General features: G+C 34.0%; 2 protein-coding genes across 3 annotated transcripts in view; one reads left to right on the top strand and one right to left on the bottom strand.

The window, feature by feature from the left end:
- Positions 1-23,570, bottom strand: part of dpr12 (defective proboscis extension response 12) — a 433,627-nt gene that overhangs the window by 140,016 nt on the left and 270,041 nt on the right. The window lies entirely within an intron of this gene.
- LOC135836598 (cytochrome P450 4C1-like) lies at positions 8,214-15,130 on the top strand. The gene is made up of 12 exons (XM_065351523.1): positions 8,214-8,688; positions 10,269-10,375; positions 10,460-10,544; positions 10,640-10,831; positions 11,402-11,471; positions 11,590-11,716; positions 11,833-11,899; positions 12,183-12,286; positions 12,367-12,435; positions 12,808-12,979; positions 13,550-13,729; positions 13,835-15,130. Exons 1-12 carry the CDS (start codon positions 8,457-8,459, stop codon positions 14,008-14,010), a joined length of 1,581 nt encoding a protein of 526 aa, XP_065207595.1. The 5' UTR covers positions 8,214-8,456; the 3' UTR covers positions 14,011-15,130.

Raw genomic sequence — 23,570 nt, 5'->3', positions numbered from 1 at the left:
TTTCTTTGGGTCGATGATAAACCAAAATCAAGGGGGCAGAGGAGGATGAAACATCATCCAATTTGACCCAAAAATCACTAAAAATTGTCCAGGTAAACTCAAGTACTGGGACTAAATTGATTCAGCATTTCTTTGTTATTTATCAAGTTTGCATAATTATCTAGATACATCTCTGTGAACATACGAGTAAATTTGAACAACTGAAAACAACAACAACTTTTAAAAGTTTTTTTGAGATTTAAGGTACGTGAAAAACTTTTTTAAAAGTGCAATCCGTCATTTTACGAATATTTCTCACTGTAAGATTTATGCAAAAATTTGTTTTTCGAAAAATGTCGGTGAAAATCCAACAATTATTCATAATTTTGACGAATCAGTGTCACGAGGAAACCAAGAGTCCTACGAGGAAAAATGAAGCGAAGTAATTGCAATAAATTTTAATTCCCTGTATTCTTCATTTTTATGAAGTGTTTCTCACCATATTATGAAGTGTGAATTAATTTTTTTTGAGAGCCTTCAAGACGATAAGTGCGCTAGTAGTGCGCAATCAAAGTCGTCACATAATGTGATAGCGGCTGTATTTCAATTAAGTATAGCAAGGCCAAAACATTTTTCATAAAACATGCTTTCTCTAATGTTATTGAGAAAAATTCTTAAAATGAAAAATTGACAAAAATGTGGAGAGGGGTTGGTGGCATCTCGCAGAATGTTGACTATAACACCTTACTCAACAAAAACAAATTTATTTAAAAACGGACAGGTGCATACCTAGGGTCTTTAAAACAAAAAATTTCCCCTACTTTCTTTAAAAAAACCATCGAAAAATATTACGTAATTATCATCATATTTTTTATATCAGCCTTCGAGTATACGTTGTAAGGCTTTTAATCGTTGAGCTGTTGTTGTTTTTTATTTCATCTTACTCAGCAATCATTTCAATTATTTCTCAAATAAAATTGAAAAATTTAAAGTTCCAAAATCTAGTGCCCCTGCTATGTATTGATATGCAACCACTATGAAATGATAATAATACATGCAACTTGAGTTGCATAATCACCCACTCTCGCGATCAAAGCAGTTAGATTGTTCAGGATCCAGTATATCGAAGGATAGGTAACGATTCGTAAATGTACGGTTTACCTTCCATTATTTGTGAAAATGTTAGAAACTCTAGCATAAGTACATAGGTAAACAAATTTCTACCTTGAAGACAACAATCATCTAGTGGAAATTTCATCATCCACTGAAACACTATGTTTACGTCACGACAGCAATAAACGACTAACATACCTGCAACACAAGAAAAAAAACATCAAAATATTAATTACTTTTATACTTTTTTATCTGCGTAATAAAGTTTGTTCAGTTCAACGAAAAATCTGTTCTTTTATCAAATAATACTTAGATTTAATAAATGCACACACAAAACAGTTATAACGAAGAGGAAAAAATAAAAACACCCAAAGTACAATTCCATATACAAGGCAATAGGCCGCAAAATATTTTAATTTCTCTCACGTACATCTACGTTCTCAACAACACAAAATACATTACCTATTTGTTTAAGGGATTCTAAAAAAATAATATTCAGCGAATTTTCGAGGGTAATTTTCGAATTTCAATTCCAAAACGCGGTTTCTCCCCCTTATACATTTTGTAATTTAAAATCTCGTATTTCGTACACAGTAGGTATACTCGCTAACTATATAATAATTTGTCCGAGCTATGTTTTTCTTTCCGCCTTTTTATTCTTCGTACTATTTTTTCACGTAAGTAGGTATGTTGGTATATATTTGAGAAATTCATGGAAACACGCGTACGCGAGCCCTGGCGGCGGCATCGTCTGCGAAAAAATTATATTCGTGCAAAAGACTACATTATCTTCGCATTATGCTAAAGGAAGTTTACAGCTCTAGTGCGCTTTATTATTCTTGTATCTAAACGAGAATAAAAGCCTAAAAGGAAAAACTTAACAATTTTAGAAGCGATTTAGCTTTTATCTGAGAGTTTAGCAAATAAGATTATCAACGATCTGCCATTAAACACTTGTATAAAGACTCTTTAGATAGACTTTTCGGTGTTGGCATTGCTCGACGGCGCGTCGATTTCGAAACATTCGCTTCTTTACATTTTATATACGTATAGTATATACGAAAAGGGGTTAAACATCATCGCGTATCGAACCATAGAGTTACTCGACGAACAGCGCGATGAACAGAAACTTAGTTGTACGAGAAAACAGCCAGGCCAGATGGATAAATAGTAAGTAAGTAGCGATGAAGGCAGGGTAAAGATAAAGAAAATCATTTTCACGCTTTCAAACCATCCGTTTGTTTCGTTTAAATATGTTCCAAGTGTCCACTTAAGTACAGCTATGGCAGCAAACGTTTAAGTATATACGGAAAACGTTCTCATCTAATACCAACCAGGAAAGCGAATACAGCGAGTAAAAAGTTTTCTTTTTCGCATTGCTGCTGTCCAACTCTGTATACTCGGATATGCAAAATTCTTCAATATACATAAACAGAAAGAAAAGCTTTCTAATGTTTTTTTTTTTTTTTTTTTTTATCGGAGTCAGTGTATATTTTTATCCGTATACTTATTATTTGTCAACTTTTATTAGCCAAGATATATTGTCCATACTAACGATGAAAATTCTTCACACATATTTTACTAATTCATCGCAGTCTTGCAAGTTTTATCGCTTACACCATCTCAACTTAAGCGTCGCCACGTCACGCTTGTGAGGGAAATTTTTTATTCTTTGAAATATTTGCGTAGCTTATTTGAATACATTATTATTCGCGTGTATACTCGTCCTCATCTCAGCTGTCATCTCGGCATCTTCCAGCTCGCGAATACAGTCCATACTATCATAGCTCTGCCTGTTCCGCTATAATCGTAAAACAAATTTACCAGCAAGACGACGAAATAAAAACGTCTCCGTAATGCATTCGTTCGTGTGATGTTTGGAATACTTAAGTTTTCGCTTATGGTAAGTATTTTTTTCACCCTCTGCCCATCCCATCCCTCCTCAATGTACACGCGATCGCCGTGAAATGAATATCAGGGCGTATAAGTCTTCCTTTCTCTCTCGTTTTCGTTCATGCTGGTACCTAGTAAATTAGACATTTTTCAAAGTTAAGCACTTTTTGGGCTTAATTCCCCCTCTTTGGTATCCCGATTCTAAAAATATTCCCGTTATCGAGCTTATTTTTCGATACTTTTTAAAAGGTTTCCTCGGTCGTAGGCATTTTTGCAACGCGGTGTGTTTCACGTTCACCCTGCCTCCTCCTCCTACTCCAACTCAAAACTGAAAATCTCTTCGAGTTGTAGGTTTTTGGTAGGTACTTTCCACGCGAAAATACTGTACGCGAGTGAGAGTACCATAAGTAAGTATATCAAAGTCGCAATCGTATAATCCATTTTCTGGTACAGTTTCTCTCTCTCTCTCTCTGTTTTTCTCTTATGGTATGGTATAACGTTCTTTCCGCAGTCTTCGGCTCTCTTCTTAATAAAACGAAACTGTTACCCAAATAACATTTCAAAACTTTGCCAACTTTGTAGTACACCAAATACACAGGCCTATGTACTTGGGCTAGCTACCATTTTACCACTTCTGTGTAAATTGTTTATAACGTTTGAATTTTAGACCATTAAGTCAACGTTGTACCGTGCTACTGGTATAGCTCGGAGTTGGAATAATTATAAAGTAACATTATCCGTGTGTTTAGCTCAGTTGAACGCGCTCGTTTAGAGCCAGCTTCGTATGTACCGACACCTCATCGCTCCACAGTATGCTATTTCCAAAGATCCTACTCGAAAGTTTCTCTCTGTTGGCGAACATGTTTCGAAAACGGAGGAAAAATTTACTTCAACTCAATCATAAAAGTGGGAACTGGGAAGTCAATTTACGTAAACTGGCTGATATTTATTTTGAATGTTTCTGTAAATTAACCTACTCAGTTAGGTGTATACTATAAGGTAAAATTTTTTTCAGACGTTTGGCAGAGGAATGATGTGAGAAAAACAATGAGAAAACTGGCGTGCTTTCATTTAACCTAGGTTTAAATAGTATGGGACATTTTTGGTCGAGAATAAACACTCCTCAAAGACAGCAGGGCAATTCAAAATCAAAATACTCATAAGTATAAATGAGCCCTGGACCAAATTGATGGTCGACATAGAAAATCATTTTTGAAATTTAACAAGTGATTGTGATAGGATTTATCACGCAAATTCACCCAAAAAATTCAATCACTCAAAGCTTTCCGCAGAATAATGTTTTAAATTGGTCATTTTTCTCATTTTTTAAATCTTTTGTTATAAATATTAAAAATATTTTGGAATACAGGGGTGCCAGTATCAAAAACGTCTCCTTTAGATGTTCTGACATAAATTGCCTTCAGATGTTCTGACATAAATTGATACAAAATATTTGAGAAGAAAATACTTTGAAAACACGACATTTACGCTAAAAAAGCAATTTGAAAATTTTCAAGTGCTCAGTAAGATTTTTATGCCAATATGGATAAGGAGGATTTTTTCTGAAATGCCTCTCTCTGAGAACTCATATCTCTCATTTAAGAGCACCTCTGGAGCACAAATTGTTTTCGAGTGTCTTTCAACTCAAAATGATGGTCTACTTGACACATTTAGTCAAAATTCTCCGATCTATTTTTTCGAGATCAACCCCAAAATCTCATTTACACAACAAATTGTTATTACCCCCTCCCCGATTAATTTCTGGTACCTACTTTTATAAGCTATTTTATATTTTGATCAGAAAATATCAAGAGCGATTCATGATTGGAAGGTTTGTTATGGTGCAATCTGCCTCCACCTGCTAGGTGATAGATCTTAGGGTAACCCTTTACGCGATGTGATTTATATAGCTATTTAGTAAAGAGGGTTCCAGTAACGTGGGAAAATATTAGAACATAGGGTGTGAACAATACCTTTCAATCGTGAAGGAGGCACGAGCTTCTGTCGATTGAAAGGTATCATCACTTGGTTTTTGCGATCGGCCGTGGCAAGATCCTCGTCGAAGTATGTGGTTTAGGAGTAATTTGTATGTAATAACAGGCCTATGCCTAGAGTACATTATTTCAGGCTAACCCACCTCGCGTGTGTTTAAGATAATATTTTGATTTTATCGTAATCGTTGGTAATTATTAATTAATCCTCTGAGGTAATGATCCGACGATTATAACCTTTGCGGTCATATCAAGATATTCCTAGGCATCTTGAATGAAGCGTGTGATACATGTGTCTCTTCGTAAAGCAGCCACCGACAGCCACTATTATTGGGGTAGGCTAAGGAAAAGAGGTGGTGTGACAGTGAGCAGTTTTCGGTAAGTGTAAGCTTACTTGGTGGTCTCTCAGCCACTATATTAATTATAACTTTATTGTAATTAATAGATGATGTCAATAGACGTGAGGGATGGAGCATGGATTCCTCACTCACGTCATTATGAACCTATTTCGCATACATAGTTTTAGTCGAGTACTAGGCTAGTAAGGTCTCAATTCCATGTATAATTGCCATGATTTGCCAGGAGAAGTGCCTTAAGCACCATCCTATCTGTCTAGATTGAACGCATTTAATAAATAGATAACATATTACAATATTATGTTATAAATAATGTAGATGTAGTGAATGTCTTGACCGAATAAACCTTTGTACATAAATGGTATTTAAATGTTGATCATTTCTGTACTTTGATGACTTAGAATCTTTAGTGGTCACTCAAGAGAACTCCCATCTGAGCTAGTCAGGAGTCGAATAAATCTCCCCCTTAAGGTGATATTTATGAGAGATACCATCGAAACAGTAATGACTAATTACACCAATCATCGCTGATCATTATCAATTCTTAGATAACAGGTTTCCTGACATTCAAAACATTCAACTTTCAATTCTTGAAAAAAGTAATGAATTTCTCACCCTTGATTTTTTTTCCACTTGGTTTTTTGTAAAGCGCTTGATTAGCTTATAAAAACAATTTTTATACTCATAACAGAAAAAATTTGGTCGCAAAAAATTGTTTTTAGGTGCGTAAAAATTTGTAAGTGATGGGAAAAGTATACCCCTATTTTCCCACCTGAAATTGGCTGTAAACTATGCGCCAAAAACAATCATTAAAGCGAGGGAAAAATAAATAAAATGAATTAAAAATGATGTTGACCTGTGTAAAAATTCTTGAAAAAAAGTATTGGATTTCTCGCTTTACAATTTTTATTCCATTTTTTTGCATTGCGGAAAAAATGTTGATACAATTTCAAGCAACAACTTGAAAGAGATGAATAAAATATCTGCATCGCCCCCCCCCCCTGAAATTATGTAGCTCCAAATTTTAAATTACTCGTGAAAACGATCATTAAAATATAAACAAATAAAATGGCAATAACGATGTTGATCCATGAAAAAATTATTCAGAAAAACTCGATCATTTGCTCCACGACGATTTCGCTCATTTTTCAGTGAATCGTGAGAGACTTACAGGGATGCTCAAAAAAGAAATTACACTTCAACAAATTCAAGGACTGTGTAAGTAATCTCCAATCGAAAAATCGAGAGCCCTACAAAAAATTCATCTTTTTCAAATTGGCCTAAAAACTTGCATAAATTGGTAAAAAATAAATAAAATGAGAAGTAATAATTTCTCCTAAAAATATTATTTCTAGTCCCAAACTATAAATATACATTTTTTAAGCCAAACTTTGGTACCGTGCTGGGTTTGAAATGACATTTTACGGAGGCCCAGAAGTGAGCCAAACTCAAACATTAATGAAAAAATCGTATTTTTGCAGGTCTTATCTATACCTACTCTTTTTTTAAAGCTCAAAATTTCAAAACGTGTGGTTGGATAGCTACAATTTGGAAACTTTACATTATCGTCAAACTTCAACTACTATAGTATTTTGAAGAGGATTTTTCGATATTAGTTTTTAAAAATGCACTGTTTGGACTCCAATTTTAAAAAACAACAAAAAAAACTAAAAATTTCAAAATACCTATGCGATGAGAGCAGCTACAACTGAGAAAATCATCCATTTCGATTGTAGTATTTCAACTACCTACTACATATATAACATTCTGAGTTCTACTTTCGACACGAGTAGAAAAAATGTGAGTATTTTATGGTCTCATTTTTTTTCTAAATCTTGAAAAGTGTGATTGTGCAGCTAAGGAAACCTTCAGTTTACGTCATTTCTCTTGCTTCAAACATTAGATACCTACTTAAATCTCGCACTTGACGCAAAACGCGATGATCTGACGAAGAACGTAATTATACTGCAACGAGCGAAGAGAGAAAAAATTATCTGGAGAGGAAATAAATGTAGGTATAGTACAATCAGATAAAAATAAACTATATATTTACAAGCTCGGGTAAACCCATGCAATGCGATAGGGAAATTATATAGGTTCCTTCTACCTAGTTGGGTAAAACCCTCGACAAAGAAAACTTGCGTATGTCCATGTATAGGTTGAAATATTACGAGATGAATTATGAAAAACAGATGCCTATGCCTATCAACACCAAGTGTGAAACTAGCAGTAAGTATTAAGCTTATAAGGGTAACCTACCTAAGAGTTTGTCGTATACCCAACAATGGACAAAATGACTAAAATCCTGGATATGTTGGATTGAAAATTCGAGTAGGGTGGTCGGGAAAAAAATCAGAAGATTTGGTCTAAAGTTCATGAACTCTTCTTACATTGTCTACCTATAAGTCATCCAGAAAATTTTTAGGAAGGGAGATAAGGACCTTCAAAAAAGAGGCGTTTTCAAAAAATCAAGTTCAAGTAACTCTACTTGCTTTGAAAAAAATTAGACCATGTCTAAGAGATAGATAAACCCCAAAACTTTTATAAAATGACCCATTTTTGGGACTTTCAATTCAAAATTAAAATCTTTGTGAAATTTGATAAAAATCTTCTCACCTTTTTTCATGATTTAACCAATAAATAAACCAATAAAATACGAAACCTTGTAAAAAAATTTTTGTTCGCCACCCCCCCCCCCCTCAAAAACATATAAAAAGTATTGGGGAACTATTTTTTTAAATGAAAAACATTTAATTTTTTAAAACCACCCACAATAAAATTTTTGTACACACATATACGAGTATGCCGTACCTGCTTGAAATAAAATACTTAGGTATCATCAGGGAACTTTAGACCAGTAGATATGGACAGTTCAACACAACTGGGAGTTCCGTATTTTTATAACTATTAACTAATGGATATTCCAGTTTTCTACCTAAACTTTTGCTGATGCTGTAGTCTAGACATGTCGTAAACCTGTTCAGTTTCGAAAAAACCATTGCTGAACCAGAACGTGCGGAAAAATAAAATTTGTGTCTACTATAAGATCACGCTGTAATTCGCGTTCAGGGTTATTCTTACGCAGCTGGTTAGACGAGAAGAAATTTTTCATTTTGGTATCAAAATGGATAAAGTTTTTGGTGACAGTCGGTTATACAGTAATATTTTAATGTCGTCTTTTTACGATAAACAAATTTCCACAATGTTATATGTAGCAGTGGTATTGAGTTTAGTTTATTATTACATCAATTATAAAATCAAACGCCGGCACTTGGAGAAGATGCTTGATGAGTTCGATGGACCTAAAGGACTCCCTCTTCTTGGAAATGTTTTCGAATTCTCAAGCTGCCCTAAAGGTATGTTTTTATTTATTTATTCATTTTATTTTTAATTTGTTCATTCGAGCGTTCAATTATTTTTGCGGTGAGTAGGTATCTATTAGATTTGTGCCCGTGTATTTTTTTATGAGCTTCTTTCAACACGTGTTTTGTCTGAGCTTTTTAGTTTTTAAAAACTCAAATGTCTATTTACTAAAATGGTATGAGAAATGAAAACTACAAACATTCAGAATTTTCACGTTTTTGACTTGAATTCATTATTTTCTCAACTTTTAGTACCTACCTACCTATTTAACTTTAGAAGAGAGGTACTTATCTCAATCTACAGAAAAACTTTTGAACTAGACAGAAAAAGTAATCGAAAAAATATTCAAAGATACTCAAATCACTATTTTTAGGGTCGAATTCCATTTGTTTGATTTTTTAAAATCTGAACTTGGCTCGTGGAAGCTCCAGAGACCTCTCAAATGCGTCGGTGGATGTTTCGCGAAAATAAAATTCAGCATCGTAAACTTGGATTTATCATCTCCGTGATCCTTTGATCGATTTATAGGTAGGGGCACATTTCAAAACAAAAAAAAATCATAGAAAATTTTATTTAAAAAATACGTATCGGCGAGAGTAAAAGATTTTTCGTTTTCAAAAATGGAATTTTTCAACTCTTAAAAAAAACTCCAACTTTTATATTATCTACTAGGTAAAGAATGAATATAAAAAATTTTAATATGGGTGATGCGTTCCTGTACCTACTTATTAAAAACATCATCAAAACAGATTGTTAAGTAATATTAAAAATACATAAAAATACATTATTTCTATCGTCAGTGTTTATCACTCGTTTACCACCTGCGGTTGTTACGCACTTTACTCCTTCTACTCGTTCCTAATAGATATATCGCCTGGAAGGTTAAGATCATTCTACTCTGTTCGGATTATTCCGGCCCTATCGTCACATGTATAAATGTTCCAAATGTCGTAAAGGGTTTTTCCATACTACTGGCGTCATTTAACATTGATTTATTACCGTTAACATGATGAAAAAGTTTTATCGGCGAACTAACTTGGCCAGTCGAGAAAATCTGTGTATTAAAATATATAATCTGTGTCCTTGAAATAGTAGGTAGGCGTGCGTTGAGTAGAAAAACATCGCTGAGATGACGTAAAACAGGCACGTTAGATGCATATTATGTACTTATGTAGGTAAGGTCAATCCCCTGATAACTGTGAAGAATCCCGCAGATTAATCAAATCACACGAAATTGAACCTCAATTACCTGGTCCTTTGAACTGTTATACTTTACCTACACGGCAATTTATTTTCAACACTTCAACAGTTGAAAATTATTTTTAAAAATGTAAAAACTTGTAATTCTGAGCTTTAATTCAGTTTTGTATGTGGAAAATTGTCTAAAAATACGTAATCATTTCGGGTCAAAAATAATTTTTAAAACGTGTTCACAATTCTTCAACAGCTTTTTGAAAACAACTCGAAATTTTCCAATGTTCTTCCTTCCAACTTCCGTGTTTGAAAAAATAATAGGTATAAGTATTTACATATATGTAGGTAATAATATTTCTACAAATTAATTTTTTTTCAGAGGTTTTGAAGAATGTACTCAGAATTATAACTATCTACAAAAGCACCTTTAAAATATGGCTACTTAACAGACCGTACGTCTTCGTTCACACTCCAGAAGATTTCCAAGTAATTCGAGAAATGTTTACATTTAACGATGTTTATGTGTAAGCGAAAAAATTATTCATACCTATCATATTATTGTTCTTATAGACAGTAGCATTCAAGGTTTTGGCAAAAGACAGCTCTTACAGACTCACAGTAGAAATGTTAGGTGACGGATTATTCGTAGCTGAAGGTAAATTTCTGAATTCTGTCTAAGAATTTTTCATCCAAGTCAATTAGTATTTTTTATTGATTCAACTCCTTATTTCATTGTTTTCATTTCAATAGTGGAAAAGTGGAAAAGAGATCGTCGTATTATCGGTCCAGTATTCAGTTCGATCACCCTACTTCACAGTTTTTTGAAAATATTCAATGAACAAAATGTCAATCTGGTTAATCAATTGAAAAAAGAAGTTGGTACTGGAAAACACTTCGATTTATGGCCATATATCTCGATAACTTCTATAATGACAATTTGTAGTAAGTACGAAGATCTTATTGACAACATAGTATAAACTTATTTGGAATTACAATGCAGTGTACCTAAATGCAAATCTTCTAAAACATCGTTAGGTAATACCTACCTATGACTTTATGATACGGTACCTCTCATCGTTGTAGAACTGGTCATAAATACCACGTGGTTTAAACAAGATTTTTTTCATTCATACTGAGCTTGAACATCACGAGCACGTGGTTTTTATGAATGACATACTTTTACTTACGTACTTATTCCGCTATATTCCGCTAGGATGTATGTACAACGAGGCTATATTTCCTATTCATTTCACATGGAGGGAGGGAGGGAGGGAGGGAGGTAGGAGGTGTTAGTGAAGAAAATTGTGGAATTGTACATCATTTCGCAAGGGCATTTTCATTCAAATTTAAGATTTTAAATACAAATAAGTAGGTATTGGCATGAATTACGACAAAAATTACTTTTTTTATTTGAATCATAAAATCAGCCACTGTATACCTAATTCTATACGCTCGCTCACATTCGAGATGAATTTTTAAAAAAATCAACGTATTTGTTTTATCTTTATTCAGGAGGTATCCTGGGTTATGAAGGCACTCAAGATTCTACAGAAATTTTAAACTTTGGAAACGCTCTCGTCAAGTAAATATTATACAATAAACATTTCAAATTTTTTTCTGCATTCTTATACCTAGGTACCTATGCAGCAAACTATGCAGGTAAAAGTGAAAAATTCTGAATTAACTACGCTGTGTTTCAGGTCATCCGAACTCGTTAGTAAACGATTCTATAAACCTTGGTTGATGCCATCATTCATTTTTACCATTTATCGATACATATTGGGACATGGAGACATATTCAATTCATTGAGAACGTTACCTTTCAAAGTAAATTTCTATTTCACATTTAGATATTAAAGTACGAGTATTTATAAGTTCTCCCGCAGTAGATATGCCTATTTATTGCATGATCACAAATATTTTTTGACACTTGTTATTTTTAGATGGTAAAAGAGCGACGAAAATTATTTCAACGAATGAAAACAGAAGGTTATGTTTGCACAGGGGAAGGTAAGTAATGAGCTTTTATGTAGACTTGATTACACTTGGTACAAAAATGACTTGATCTGCATTTTGGTCAGTACATTTTTTGGAAAATTTGAAGAGGAAACCTTTTAAGTTACCTACTTACGAATGTACTTTTTAGAGTTGAAAATTCAAAATTGGCAAAGATTTTTGGGTACTCAACATTTTATACAATACATATAATAATACGTACTTAGTTTTAAATAGCCTATACGTATTGGTAATGAGCACCGATTTAACGTTATAGCTCTTTAATTTCCTGTTTCAGAAAGAACAATGCAAAATTTCATCGATATCTTATTAAATTTACATGAAAATACCGGCTTCACAGATCAAGAGATCGTAGACGAAACACTTTCCGTCATGTTTGCTGTAAATATCCTAATGATTATGTGTCATAAAAATTTGAGATTTTCATTTGTGTTAAGCAAAACCATTTTTTATTGTTTTAGGGCAGTGAAACTAATGCTCTGACAAGTAGCTTCTGTTTGCTTATGTTGGCCATAAGACCAGACGTTCAAGTAAGTCCCAAATTCACAAGATAGACTTCTTTCCATATTGTGTTTAAAAAAAAACTCGGCTTAACCATTTCATTCATAGTCCCTACGAACTTGAACAGTGGATAACAAATTTTCGAAAACTGTGCCTATAATGATATCGAAAATAGGTTATAAAGTAACTTTCAGATTTCTATTCGTATAGATAAATACTTTATTTATTGGTGAGGAAAATTTTTTAAAAAATATTAAATTTTGCAACTGAAGATTTATTTTTTTGCTTTTCCCTCAATTTTAACTTCCAAATTGAAAAGAAGAGTTTTGATCGTAATGATCATGTGGTATCATTATGCTATTGAAATAAATAATTAATAAGACACATTATTGTTATGTAAGGAACGAATTTACGAAGAAGTCTATTCGGTATTTGGCGATGGAAATCGTTTACCGGATCTGGAAGATCTCTCAAAATTACCATACCTGGAACAATGTATCAAAGAAACCCTTCGAAGATTTCCAATTGTGCCATGTATATTTCGTCATGCGCAAGAAGACATACCCATCTCTAGTAAGTCGTCGAAGAATGTCTAGAAATAATCTTAAAGGTACTCGTAGGCTACCTATATGAAGTTATAAGCAAAATAATAGAGCTCATTCAATTCTCATTCAGTCTTTTTAACTGGCTCAGGAAGCAAAATTTTTCACTATTTTCTTTTCTGCAACTGCAGTAAAGGACAGATTTTATACTTCAGGGTTGAGGGGAAATGCTAAAAATAAAGATGAAAGAATCTTTTTAAAGTATTTTTTATAAAATCACATGTTGACCTGAAATCCAAAAATTGTACATTTTTGCTCCATAGAGGAGATACGCCCCAAAAATCAAATTTTGCAAATTTTTGAGTCACTTGCTTTGAATTTTTAAAATGATTAGATTACTTAGAACTTCATTAGGTAGGGTATCTATTGTACTTACCCCAATTTTGAATCACTTTTGCCCCAAAATTTAAAATACGATTTCTCAAATTCGAATTACCGGATTCCAGAATCAAAAAAGTTGAGCTATTTTCGTTTTTTTTTTTTTTTTAAATTAATTTGTTACTACTGTTGAATATTATTAATTTATGACAAATGTTTTTAGATGGAAAAATCATCCCAGCTGGATGCAATATAGTACTTAACATCATTGGAGTTCACCATAATCGTGACGTTTACCCAAATCCAGAAGTTTGGGATCCAAGCAATTTTGATCCTGATAAAGTTGCAAATCGACATACCGGCAGTTTTGTACCATTCAGTGCAGGACCCAGGGGATGCTTAGGTAATAAACAGAAACTTTTTAGAAGTCATAATAGCCTAAATATGTCGGTATAGGCACTCGATCATTTCTTTCTGAGATTGATCTTATAAAACAATCATTTTGCAGGTCAGAAGTATGGGATGGTGGCGATGAAGGCGTTACTTTCAACTATAATACGAAATTTCAAAATGACCACCGATGTTAAAATGGAAGATATCGAAGTAAGAGTTGACCTGATAATAAGGAGCATAACAGGTTACCAAGTTAAGTTAGATTACAGGCATGGAAAGTCTATATTTTAATGAGTAGATATCGGTAGGTAAAAAAATATGGTCCACGGTTCTCTTGTCATGTACTTACTCCTCACCAATCTTACCACCAAATTAAACACGATAAATTTCTGAACTGTCTTCACTTAGACTCAACTTTCAGAGAGATTATCTTCAAAAAAATACTTATATGTATAATAAAATATTATCTTGATGAGACTATCAAGATCTTGAAAGAGAAAAAAACACCTCCTAAATAATGTACCTACAACTTTTTTCATGACCTCATGCATTTTTTGTTAAAAATATTCCATTAGAAATCAAACAAAAAATAGACAATTCTTTTAAAGGATGAGTTTAAGATTTTATACTTTTGATTTTTTGGGTTGTTTTTTTTTTAAATTAATAAAAAAATCAAATTTACCAGAAATCAAGGCTAATTGACCTTGTAAAGCAAACTTTTTTTTTAAGAAGAAGGAGGAAACGGCGGAGAGAGAAAATACCTAATAAAAGATGGTAGAGGAGATGGGAGGAAGAGGAACAAGGGAATGTCGCGAGGAGGAATGTCGTTGAAGTACATTTTCATATTCTTTTCCGCGCATGTTGTATGTGTATGTATGTACAGTAGGTAGGTAAATATAATTTTAAGCACATATTTACGGCGGAAAGTGTAGGCAACTTTGTATTACTTCAGTTTTTGTGAAGAATTCATTTTTTCCGATCATGTAAGTTGAATTATTAATTTTAGTCTGCAGTTTCCTTGCATCGACGAAGTATGTAAATCAAGAAATAATACCAAAATTCATTAAATTAAACTAAGTTATGAAAAATAATTATGATTCTCCAATTTTTAGAAATTAGTCGTTTATTATTCGAAAAAATTGTCTTTCAACATTAGTTTAATGCACTCAAAAATTTTCACTTAGAAATGTCATACTACCTATGTAAATGAAAGTAGCTACAATTTAAAAAAATATGTTTGATATTAAATAATAAGTATCCACCCATATAGAATTACTCGTGTAAATATTATATGAAGTTGAATTTGGGTAAATTACGAGTATTTATTGTTTAATTTTTTGTAGATAAGTAGACGATTAGAATAATTTTTTACAATTTTAGAAATTACCTAATTAAATATTCATTTTCATTATCGAGTGTTTCGATAGAATTTATTAATTTTTTGCCTGGTATAATACGTACAGAAGTCATGAACTTTTTTGTTGAGTGTTCATGGAATCCCTAAACACAAAACTGAAGGCGTCACAGCATTTTAAAAATTCAAAAGCACTTCAAATTTCGCATTCATCAATTTTACAAAAATTCTAAAGTCGACATTACTAGACCTACATGTAAATAGCCAATTACTTTCCCTACAAGTTTTGAATCGGCAATCTAGCTTACATTAAAGTAGATTGGGTATGATGTATTACTGAGCGAAGTGCATTCCAGCCAATAATACCCCACATACCTGAGTAATTAGATAGGTATCCATTTCAACATTTTGAAAGCAATACTTCGGTATCCTTGAAGAACCCTTATCCCTCACGATTGAATCTCATTTCCCAATATCATCTCGAAAAGAGAAAAAATACCACACGCGTTCCAAGGGCTCAACTATGATAATTCTGACGCAATAATTAAAAAGTTAAGTAACACGTAATTAGTCCAACTTGACTTCTAACTTTCTTAGAGTATATTTCGCTGAAAAACACGAGCCGTCTAAGCACTGTGAAACGCTTCAAGGTTAAACTTAACGTCTTTTACTTGAAATATCATCACAAAGCACATGGTACTTACGCCAAACGGTTTCATTAGGCGTGTTTCTGTATCGAATTAAATAAACCTAGTTTTATATAAAATTGGCGAAATGCTGACGGGGAGAAGCGGATTATAATAAACCTACTCTTGACAATAATTCTTACTTTTCTCGCAGGCTAGCACGCTAGTATATAGAGTAGCGCAGGTAAGGTATGTATAGTAAGTTTAAGTAACAAAATTAATCCTGTATTAACGAAGACCTGATTCTGACTTACATTTATTTCACTAGTAAATGAAATGTTTTTCTGCCTCGAGTCGTTCAAAGAATCATTGCTGCAAACTGTACCGTTATACGTACCTTGCTTGGTATTATAAGGATCAAAGCTCTCGACTTTGCAACTACCTACGTCCAAACTTTACCATATAGACTTACATCGACCACGTTTCGGTGGTTTGCAATGGCGTTGATTATACTGACGACAGAGTTGTATAGTCTCGAGGATATTTAAGGTTCTGAGTACACTATTCAGCGTAGGTGTAATGTAAACGAAGACGTTTGAATTGAAATCTATAAATTATTTACTTCTTCGATCGAATTTACCCTTGAGATAATTTTTTTTTTCAAAATCAGTTTGGTTGACGAATACACAAAGTTTCCATAGAAAAATAAAGCCTAGACGATGTAACGGGTTCGACTCCGTTGTCGAGATCATTTCGCCAGTTGCGTAGTAAAAAGAAATCCAGCGTTAGGTTGAAAGTAGCGATTTGCCATATGCTGAACAACTTGCATCAATGGAAGACAACGCTTCCAAGCAAACGCCCGAACATGAGGCGGCCTTCAATAATTTAGCGGAACGAATAAACCTCGACGGCAATTCGATTATATCGACGCCTGATAAGCTACAATTAGACAACTTGACATCGATGGATAACCTAAAATTGGCCACGACCAGCTTGAGCATGCTCAGCGAGAAAGACGAACTGGACATTTTAGGTGCATCGGCGAAAACGCTCCATAAAACCATATCCGATTACGTCGATCAGAACTTCGGCTCGCATCCTAATCATTTCTTGGCCCAATGCAGCTACGAACGATCACCTTTACTCAAGACGTATCGAAACCATCAGCAGAAAACCAAACGTCAAAAACCGCCTAAGAACCCGACCGGTAAATCCGAACCGACTAAAGAGCCACCTAAACAATGTCCGGTACAAATCTGCAGACCTGGTTACAAACCACCTGTCGATAGACGTAAATCGCGCCAGTTTTCTGCCGACGAACTTACCACCACCGAAAAGCCTCCAGTCGAACCGTTCAAAGCACAAATGCGTACGTTCGAATTCAAACCATCGGTACTAACTCTCGTTGATTCGGGGCCCATAAAAGTGCGAAAAATTCAACGTACCGGAGCCAAACCGGTTCCATTCAAAGGTACCATCAAAGAGAATAAAAGCTCCAAGTTACGGTTCGAATATAATCGTAAACAAGGCTCGATACCGTCGCATTTGCAAGAGCATTTGAATAAATTCAAGAAACCGCCGTTTAGAAAAGCCATCCCTCATCCTCAAGCTTGCTTCGACGATATTATAGAACGATTACAAAAACTTAAGAAATTAGTTCCAAAGGCCCAGTCTCCCATCAAAGGATTAAGTCCATCTGCTAAACTCGCAAGTAAATCGACCAAAACACGTAAAACAAAAAAGACCAAGAAACCAACCACTCAAAAATAACAGGTGAGTGTTTTCGCTACGAAATTTCTCCAAATCATCAATAAATTTGTCCTACGGATTCGTTTATTTGATAGTTATTTCATTATATGTGAGTCGTGAAGCCTAAGAAATTTCCAGCAACCTACCGGTGGCGTAAAATTACCAAAAGGCAAAAAATTCGCTACGGTAGCGACGACGAATACATCGACGAAGGCATAGTCTAAGTTAACGATAAAATGATGACTTCGAAAGGCATATTATTCTTTTAACTAAAGGTCGTCTCCGGAGCAGAGTACAAGCATATATGGGTTTTCTTCGTCGTAGCTTTAAAGCGGCGTAGAAATTATGTTAATCGCTGTTCTTCCGAAATTACTACTACAAAAATATGTAAATATTATTCGCATTTATTATTCCAAAAATCTACATTGACCAAGCTTTTTTGCTAGCGTACCATTTGCCTTGCACATCTTTCCAACCCGGCAATGGTTAACCACTGGCAAGATTCCATAATGAAGAAACTTTACAACTAATTACATCCTTCAATTTGCAAGCAAAAGAGAAATAATTTTTACTTTTCTCATTCGTCTACTTTTACCACCGCACCATGGTTCCCCATCTTAATGATATTGCTCTATATTGCACAATATTGACGTCATTCGTTTGTTTTGACGTTTTTACCAGTTGGGAGGTGCCTACCTTTTTCAATTTTTGTTTTGTTTTGAAGGAAATTCTTCTTTTACAATTTTGTAAGGTTGAAATGATGCACATCTAAGTGTTTTTTTGTTTTTTTGGTAAGTTATTCCAATTGGGAAAAACTTTTGGACCATGACAAAAAAAAAAAAAAAAAACTGAAGAAACGTTCAAAACTGTAGGTATTACTGAAGAGTTTTCAGGTACCAAATGTCATTTTTCAAAATTGAAACGTGACTTTTTCATCATTGAAATTCTGAGACACGTACTTACTTCAAAATACATGGAAATTATAATTTTCAGTTCTCAAGCCTCTCAAATGGGTCACAAGACAATAATTGCAGCATAAATCATTGGTTGCCATGGTCCTTGCAGGGTGGTTGTTTTCGATTTTTCTGCTCTCGACATACCTGAAGATGTTGGTTTTTCATTTCTTAAAACAATTTCTGAAAATTTTAGCCTTTCAACTTGAAAAGAAGTCGTGCAAAGAAACATCCCAGAATTCTTCTCAAGAATTCCCTTTTCAATGAAAAGGTCCTCTCGTATTAGGTGACCCTCCCCGACAGTTGGATTTTTTTTTTAAGGAATAAAATTAAAGTCGGTAAAAAGTTTTTGAAAATTCTTCATTTCGGAGTCAGAATTCTTCCATGTAAATTACTGCCACTTCAAGAAAAAACCTTTCTCTGCCCCTAACATCCAAAAATTGAATAAAAGATTGCTGCAGCCTGTAAAAATTGTTTGAAACATTTTCATCTTTGGTTAGAATCTTTCAAAAGAGTCGCTCTTTCAAGAAAAAAACCTCTCTCAGACACCCAAAAAAGATTAGTTCTCATACATGGGTCCCTCAAAGTTGAAAAATAAAATAAAATTTGAAGTCTGTGAATATTTTTTTAGAAAATTTTTGAAGTCTGGTCATAATCTTTCTATCCCCCCTTTCAATGAAATTCCTCTAAATAATATTGGCCACCGAATGTATGAAGCTCATCTCCTTTGATTGAAAATTATTAAATTTCTGAGAAACGTTTTGGCAAAATCAAATGAATTTTGGAAATGGTTCTACATCAAAACTAAATTTTTGGGGGAGTTTTGTCCAATTTGGCAGGAGAATGCGAAATTCAACACCTCATCTTAAAAGTTTCTTTGATGTAGGTAATTAAGAGGTAGGAGAACAAAATTTGGATCACCGTTCACTTTAAACTAGCCAAAATGATTGGTAGGAATTTGTGTTATGTTTGCTTCAACGATATTTTTTGGATTTTCAGGGTCATACGAAATTTTTAACAAACAGATTTGAACTGTTTATATTTTTATTAAGTTATTATTGAAAAAAAAAATGAAAAACTTGTTGCTTATCAGATGGTTTAGAGCGTGGTGTTGAGTATTTTGTGGGCCAAATGCAATTTTGTCAATTTTCAAGTAAGATATGTATAATTCAAAAATGAAATTCAGACCTACATTTATTCTAACAGGAATTATTTTTGAGTGTTTTTAAGATTTACTTTGACACCGATTCAAACGCACTTTCTGGATAAGTCTCCTTTATTGGGTATTGACTGAGTCATTTTAGAGCAATTTTTTACGTTTCAAGGGAAAAATTCTCAAAAATGGCGATTCATTCGTTTTCCTTAAAAAATGTGGCTCTCATGAGGAAAATAAAATTTTTAGCGAAAAGGTTGAACTGTCAAGCAGATAAATTCCTTTGAAAGCCTAGAATCACTCATGAAACTCTTCAAGTGTACAATATGCGTGTTTCTTGACTTCAAGGTCAGTATTTCCCCGTGTAGGGACGGGTTAAGAATATCCTTATGGTACCCTCTGCCTGTCGTAAAAGGCGACTAAAAGAGGACCAGGCAAGCGCGGAGGCCTAGATAGCAGCCCTATCACCGTGATATATCTGGCATGGCTGGTAACCAAGTCAGACGAAAATCTACCTTACTCAAAAAACACAAACAAGAAGAAACGGATGGAACAATGGGATCCCAGGCGGAGGTGAACCCCTGGTTAAAATAAAAACGCACGCAAATGAAAGAGAAAACAGTATAGGAAAGATTGGAGAAATCATGTCAAAAGGATGGAGGAAACAAGATCACCAAAACAGGTCCTCCAATATACACCAACGGGGAAGAGAAGCAGAGGGAGACCAAGGAGGAAACTCACGGATACCTCAGGCTCATCCTCAACAGGTTCCACACCGCAGCAGACAGGCCAATAGGCCTACCGCTTATAAGGAAACGACGACGACGAAGGTCAGTATTAGAGAATTTGGCTGAAAAAAGATCACAAAAAGTGTGGTAATCGTTGATTTTTTATGCAAAAATAGAAAAATCGAGTTGAAACTTCAGACAAAACTCTAAAGTTTTTGTAGCATTCTTCTTGAAGTTTTACCTAGATATGTAATTTTTTTTGTTGTAATTTTTCGCTACTTTTTCAACGAAATTTTGAATTGAAAAATGTTTGTTAGTAATTTTTTTCTATGGCCTATGTTTGATTAATTAAGAATCCTAAAAAACAATGTAAAAAAATTGGCATGAATTTTTCAAATAATAATTGAGATTTTAGCTTGTATTGCGTAGAAAATTTGTCATTTCAAATCGTATAATTTTTCTCCTTAAATTACACTAGTTGGCAACCCAGTAAACCCGAATGTTTGTAGTCTGATTTATCAAATTCGCCATTCCCCTCGGTGTGTAAGTATTAGAAAATTATATATCTTCTTGATACATCGAATAAAAACACGGGTGGTGCATTTTTTCGCTATAAAAATAACCCAATTTTATTTACACATCTGCGAAATATGGTGTGTAAACAATGTTGGACATAGCTAAGCTGGTATAAGGATACCCTTTCAAAAATAGTCCAATTATCGTTGCTTGATGAGCGTTATATGTTGTAAGTTTTTACGTTAATGAAAATCTTGTTTTTGGAAGTCATTAATTTCTTTGAAGCTGCGTGTTGTTCTTTTTTGAAGTTGTTTTTTTTCTTTGCTTTTTCGAGACTTCAACTCGGAAGAGCAAGCGTAGTTGGACGGGAAAAAGAAGCATACTTTTAGCGTATTTTTAATCAATGTCATTGCGATGATACGAATTCTTCGATTAATTTCATCTTGACGTTTTTCTTCCGGTTGCCGCCTACGTTTTAGTGGTATTTTTTGAAAATTTTTCTCATTTTTTATTCGCTAGATTCGCGTAGCTGTCTCGGGGTATATAGTTGTTTGTAAAATGACAACTTTTTTTTTTTTGTAACAGATTTTTTCAGATGTATAAAGTCGGTCATCTCAATTGGAAACGTCGAAAATATAATGAGCGTTTTATTCATACACAGGGGAAACAACAAATGAGAATTTTTGGGTCTGGTTTCCTTATGTCAAGATGTTTGATTTCTTTTTAAAAAAGTACCCGGTGAAATGTATTTGGTCGTTTTTTTCGCAGTCGTTTTCTTAATGAACATGAAGTTTATCTTGTGAAATATTACTCGAAAGGTTTCCTTTTTTTTTTTTTAGGATGAATTACATCATTCTTGTTGCGAATATTTTAACAAGAGAATGAGGTGGTCAATAATTGTGTCGTTTTGATTGTTGTAGGTTTAACTAGATTCCTGTAATGATGTGATTTTTTTCTGAATCAATGGTATAGATAATCTGATACAAAAATTATGATCATTCGGTTGTAATTTTTTAATAATAAATTTTTAGACAAGTCATGTAACGAAAGTTGTAAAAAGTATACTTTGATTTATCACTGATCTTCTGTACCTTCGGGAGCAACTGGTTTAATTTTCGGTTTCCTCGTTATGATTTTATTCTTTTTTAACACATCGGCCACTTCGTCGTAACATGAACCATGTTTCCAGTTATTTCTGAACGGAGGTTTATTAAATTTATCGATATGCTGTTGCATCGACGAAGGAATGGCAGCTTTTTTACGCAAAAAGTCGTAACGCAACGAGTAAGACGTGTTTGATTTAATTCCACCCGATTTGGCCGCATCAACCCTCTTCGGTTTGGGTTTTCGTTGATCATCTTTGGCATTTTTTACTACAGTATACGCATCGGGCTCGTTGATATTGGAAAAAGCTATATGACTTTGACCTTGATAATCTTCGACCAATTTTTCCGGTAATATTTTCTCAGAACAGCGTCGATTTTGTGGACTCGGCTGGTTGACGATTTCTTCTACCTTGGGTATCGATTCAACTTCCAGGTTACCGGGGCTAGATCGATTTTCGCTCATGTTGTAGGTACTGAGAGTAAAATTCGTATTCGAAAGATAGGCATTTAAATGAAAGTGAGCAAATTCGCGATACTCATCGGATTACATTTTTTTCTCGGTATTTTGCTTTTCCATGGAATTTTTACAAGCTCCGTGTTTACCGCTCGCGAATGACGTAAATTGAAGATTAAACCGTCGCAACAGCTGTTATGTTTTTTCCGCCTCCGAATATTTCGAAAATGTAGGTATTATTTTTAATAAGGAAATATTTCGGAAAAATTTTATACCTACATAATTATGTGAGCTCGATGAGAAACGTGAGAGGGGTGAAGTGAGATTGAATTTCATCATTTTTTTGTGCGATCTTTTTCAAATTGTGTTAACGCGGGTGGGAAATGTACATAATTATAATATTGTACTTTTGAAGGTTCATTGAATTTTTGTTCACGGATTGTTCACAAGAGAACTTCAAGCGAAAAGATGTTAACAGTTTGTGTCTCTACATCTGCCCCTTTCTGTTCAAAAAAATGAACCTTTTGATAGACCCTGGCACCCAGGGTACATCTACGATTTGAACGGAGTCACGATTTTTAGAAAGAGCATGGTCAGAAACTTCCAAACCGAAATTTCAGCTGCTCAAATTGATTTTTCGAGTCATGTGACCAATATGAGCTTTCCTGAATCGAATTTCACAATTTCCAGACATTCTGAAGCCTCCAGCGCAATCTTTGATTTCTCCAGATTTTTCAACTGTCCGAGAAGGGAAGAAAACTAATTTGGGCAGTTGAAAATTGAATTAAGTATGCCTTATTATTCTTGAACTGAATTCACTCACATTTGAATCAAATTTCAGGCGGACACATCGAATGTATTTTTTTCTATAAACACATTTAAATGAGCAAAAAATGTTTTCTTCAAAAAGAAAATTTTTCTTTGCAAGAATGGTCGTATTTTATCTAAAACCAATGCCATAGATATAAATGTCATCATTTCGCGTCATTCTGAACCCTCTAGTGCGATTTTCGATTTCTGCAGGATTTTTAAATTTCTACAAATAGCTTGATAGAAAATAATTTGCGCTGCTAAAAATCGGGTTGTCGTTTATTCTAGGATTTCTGCAACGAGTTCATCTACATCTGAACCGATTTCCAGGCGGATACTTAAAGTATATAATATTGTACTTGACGAATAATACGAACATTCAAATCAAAAATTGCTGTTCAA

The sequence above is a fragment of the Planococcus citri genome, chromosome 2 (assembly GCF_950023065.1).
Source record: "Planococcus citri chromosome 2, ihPlaCitr1.1, whole genome shotgun sequence".
Taxonomy (NCBI): Eukaryota; Metazoa; Arthropoda; class Insecta; order Hemiptera; family Pseudococcidae; genus Planococcus; species Planococcus citri.
The sequence above is the reverse complement of the archived record's forward strand: the minus strand, read 5'-3'. Positions and strand labels throughout refer to the sequence as shown.

What these genes read in the sequence shown, in the direction of transcription:
- LOC135836598 (XM_065351523.1), top strand. Translation starts at nt 8,457, where the DNA reads ATGGATAAAGTTTTTGGTGACAGTCGGTTATACAGTAATATTTTAATG. An exon ending in TTCTATAATGACAATTTGTA is followed by an intron (nt 10,832 to 11,401) that starts GTAAGTACGAAG and finishes ATCTTTATTCAG; the next exon opens with GAGGTATCCTGGGTTATGAA. An exon ending in CCATAAGACCAGACGTTCAA is followed by an intron (nt 12,436 to 12,807) that starts GTAAGTCCCAAA and finishes TTGTTATGTAAG; the next exon opens with GAACGAATTTACGAAGAAGT.